At 38.5% G+C, this 4173-nt stretch overlaps 1 protein-coding gene across 1 annotated transcript; it reads left to right on the plus strand.

Moving 5' to 3' along the window:
• Positions 1-619: 619 nt before the first annotated feature.
• Positions 620-2897, plus strand: LOC110895559 (laccase-17). The gene is made up of 6 exons (XM_022142884.2): positions 620-745; positions 827-978; positions 1062-1306; positions 1379-1507; positions 1546-2496; positions 2587-2897. Exons 1-6 carry the CDS (start codon positions 653-655, stop codon positions 2715-2717), a joined length of 1701 nt encoding a protein of 566 aa, XP_021998576.1. The 5' UTR covers positions 620-652; the 3' UTR covers positions 2718-2897.
• Positions 2898-4173: the final 1276 nt, after the last annotated feature.

Below are 4173 nucleotides of genomic sequence, written 5' to 3' on the forward strand. Positions count from 1 at the left end.
GCTTATGATGTGCAAGGAATAATACGATTAGATTTCATTTTTTTTGCCTAGCTTATCTATACCAAGAGAAACTAGCTAGTTGATTTCTAAATCCTCTCAATTATGACATGCTCAACTTGGCTGGGGTGCATACTTGTTTGAGTCACCTATATGTTTGTTATTATGGTATAAATATAATAATCAGACCAGGTGATATTAAAGATTGAAAACCTAAAGTTCATGTACACAACATTAGGCCGGATTTCATCTTTCATGATTAATACATATTCATCAAGTACAAATATGTAACATTAATTCGTAGTTATGGATGGAAGTGACAACTGGAATATAGTATCCAGTAAGCATTCACAGGTTTTCTTATATATTAGCTTGGTTTGTAAGTGAGACATTAAAAAAATTGATATAATAAAAAATTTGGTGGTATTACATAAAAGGAACAAGTCCTTACGACAAAGGAAAGGTTTTGAATAATAGATGAAAATTATCTCTTTGTTGGCACTCTAAAGTGGCACACCAACAACATTAGCTAGGTGGTCAACTTTAAAATATCTTTTATCATCCTTTGACTCAACCTGGCCAGCCTATATATATCTATCCAAGTTTCAGTGCATGCAGTAACAAAAGCATTCAGCTTCTTGCAAGTGAGATCGAGATGGGTGGTTTTCTGAGAATACTAGTTGCGACAACTTTACTTCTTCTTTCGGTGTCTTCTGTTGCTGGCACCACCAGGAGCTACGAGTTTAATGTATGTTGCATGCCATATCTAAAATGTTAGCTCTTTTAATTTTCTTTAACATCTGGATATAAAATACGGACACTTGTGCAGATCCAGCTGCAAAATGTGACAAGACTTTGCCACACGAGGAGCATGGTGACAGTGAACCGGAAATTTCCAGGTCCACATATTGTAGCTAGGGAGGGTGACCGCTTGCTTATCAAAGTTAACAACCACGTCTCCAGTAATATTACAATCCATTGGTACAAGAGCTGCATGTTTCAATATATATATATATTTTGTATTTCTATTAGAAGGATGTGATAAATATTAATGTCCCATGCAGGCATGGTATTCGTCAGCTACGAAGTGGATGGGCAGACGGGCCCGCTTACATAACACAATGCCCCATTCAAACGGGACAGAGTTATGTGTACAACTATACGGTGGTTGGACAAAGAGGAACTTTGTTTTGGCATGCACATATATCATGGCTACGAGCGAGTCTCTATGGCCCTCTTATCATTCTCCCAAAGCTTAATGTCCCATACCCTTTTTCAAAGCCCTATAAAGAAGTTCCCATCATCTTTGGTAAAATTACTTCTCTGTGATTGATATCTCATGTTTGTAAAGTTGCATAGGCTGAGAACTTTATGTCTGCAGGGGAGTGGTTTAATACTGATCCAGAAGCCATAATTGCCCAAGCAACACAAACTGGTGGAGGTCCAAATGTGTCTGATGCCTATACCTTCAACGGGCTACCAGGTCCTTTGTACAACTGCTCTGCTAAAGGTATTGCATAGCTAGCATTTTTTCCCTAAAATTGGCAGATACATTCAAACTGAAGGTTAAGCCCGGGAAGACATACCTACTTCGACTCATCAATGCAGCACTCAATGATGAACTCTTTTTTAGTATAGCAAACCACACCCTCACAGTTGTTGAAGCTGATGCCATTTACACAAAACCTTTCGACACCGAAACACTTATACTAGTTCCTGGTCAAACCACCAATGTCCTCCTTAAGAGCAAACCGAAATTTCCTGGGGCCAACTTTGTTATGTCTGCTAGACCATATGTAACTGGACAAGGAACCTTTGACAATTCCACAGTTGCTGGTATTCTTGAATATGAGTCCTCCATTCACATGAAAAATCTGCCACTCTTTAAACCAACTTTACCATCTTTAAACGACACTTCATTCGTGACACGGTTCTCAAATAGACTTCGAAGCTTGGCAAGTCCTCAGTTTCCGGCTAATGTCCCACAGAAGATTGACAAGCAACTTTTTTTCACTGTAGGACTTGGTACCGGTCCTTGTGAAAAAAATAAAACTTGCCAAGGTCCAAATGGAACTAGGTTCGCTGCATCTATTAGCAATGTGTCCTTTGTACAGCCAAGTGTTGCGCTTCTCCAGTCCCATTATTCCGATCAATCAAATGGTGTTTATAGTCCTTATTTCCCGATCAGCCCCTTACATTGGTTTAACTATACTGGGACTCCTCCAAATAATACCTTTGTGAGCAATGGCACAAAACTTATGGTTCTTCCATTTAATACTAGTGTTGAGTTAGTGTTGCAAGATACCAGCATTCTTGGCGTTGAAAGCCACCCTCTTCATCTCCATGGCTTCAACTTCTTTGTTGTTGGTCAAGGGTTTGGAAACTATGACCCTAACAAGGACCCAAAGAACTTCAACCTTGTGGACCCTATTGAAAGAAACACGGTTGGGGTCCCTACCGGCGGGTGGGTTGCTATACGATTTCTTGCAGATAACCCAGGTTTGTTAATTAATGCACGCCTGTTTCTTAGGGTAGGTATACACAAGATATATTATGTGTTTTCATTGATATCTTTTACGTGTTGAGCAGGGGTATGGTTCATGCATTGCCATTTAGAAGTTCATACAAGTTGGGGCTTGAAGATGGCTTGGCTAGTCTTGGATGGAGAACTTCCAAACCAAAAGCTTTTACCTCCACCGGCTGATCTTCCAAAGTGCTAAACTTTCTTTTTGGCAGCTTCACTTCAATTTCTTTTTTTATTTTAGCATTCAATTTTATCGGATACGTATTGAAATTGCTTCCCTAACAGTTGACTAGCAACGAGAAGAAGGCTTTTGCTGTTGTTAAATTGTTATAAATATATCAGGAAACATCCTTAATAAATTTGACTCTTCCTTGCACGTCTTAGTCTTAATCCGTAGAACGTAACTAGCATTTAAAAGGCACACTCTAATATATATATTCATTATGTTATTACACCAAGATCCGTTAACAGCTAATTATATTGTATCCAACATTGTTTGATGATATTAAATTTTCTTGCTAAATAACTGAAATTGAAAAGCGGGTGCGATATGTATACAGATTTATAAGTTTTAAACGGACTCTCACACCATCCATAGTTAAACAGTTTCTTTTGTTTGACATATTCAAAAACCTACCATTGCCATCTAACACATTTGCCTATATTAATGAACGGTATTGGGTTGAAAAAATGTTAATGGCCGATGATGGGCTATATTAGCCTTAACTGAAAGATATTGGTTCTAATTAATCAAAACATACCAACATTGGCCGGCCCAACTAAATGTCAATACATACTTGCCAACATTGATCATAATCAACCTTCATGGTAAAATAAAGAACAAAACTATCTATTTATGATTTTTTTTTACATTATATACATGTCAATTATCCTATTAAACTCACATAACTTGTAAATGCTACACCTAAAGTAGTTAAAGCGACTTGTCTACGTTATTCCAACAACATCTTAGAAAGTAGTATTATATTGGGATCTGTCTTTGTTAGTACACTTTATGTGGACGCGACTCGGTTAGGTTCGGCTCAAGACCGGCGTCGCGACATTCCTCCGTGGTGCGCCCCAGAGATCGACACGCGAAGCACGAATAGCCGCGAACCGTTTCCCGCCGACACATCACCATGACATCACCATGATGATGCCATGATGATGTCATGTGATATCTTATCTTTCCATGCAACAATGAAATCAAATGAATCTGACATGCATGAAAAAGTAAATCGCATAATTGTTGTTGGGCTTGGGCTTGATATCCAGTGAATAACCAGATCAATACATAGTCTACGAAGAACCATTAAAACAACATCAGACGAAGAACCATGTGTGAAGTTGACGAAGAACCAGCCAAATGAAGTCTCACGAAGAACATTATTCGTGGACCTTCTGATTGACGAAGAACCTATTCAAGTGGATTATGTTTTTCGTGGCGTCTTGCTGATGTGCAGGATATATAAACAGAACAGAACATAGAAACAAAGGGGGAGCTTGAATGAGCTTAGAGAGAGAGAGAGAGAGAGTAGTGAGAGAAAGTTCCGGTGTGCTTTGTATTTTGTCGAATCTTGTACCAAAACCTTGTCTAAATCAATATACATCTTGTTAAACGTTGAATCCTTTATTGTGCTTGCTCTCTCGCT

This window comes from Helianthus annuus, chromosome 12 (assembly GCF_002127325.2).
Source record: "Helianthus annuus cultivar XRQ/B chromosome 12, HanXRQr2.0-SUNRISE, whole genome shotgun sequence".
NCBI lineage: Eukaryota > Viridiplantae > Streptophyta > Magnoliopsida > Asterales > Asteraceae > Helianthus > Helianthus annuus.

Excerpts from the sequence above, each read along its gene's own strand:
- LOC110895559 (XM_022142884.2), top strand. The coding sequence starts at position 653 with ATGGGTGGTTTTCTGAGAATACTAGTTGCGACAACTTTACTTCTTCTT. Across the intron at positions 1,508-1,545 it reads GTACAACTGCTCTGCTAAAG|ATACATTCAAACTGAAGGTT; the intron begins GTATTGCATAGC and ends TAAAATTGGCAG. Across the intron at positions 2,497-2,586 it reads ATTTCTTGCAGATAACCCAG|GGGTATGGTTCATGCATTGC; the intron begins GTTTGTTAATTA and ends CGTGTTGAGCAG.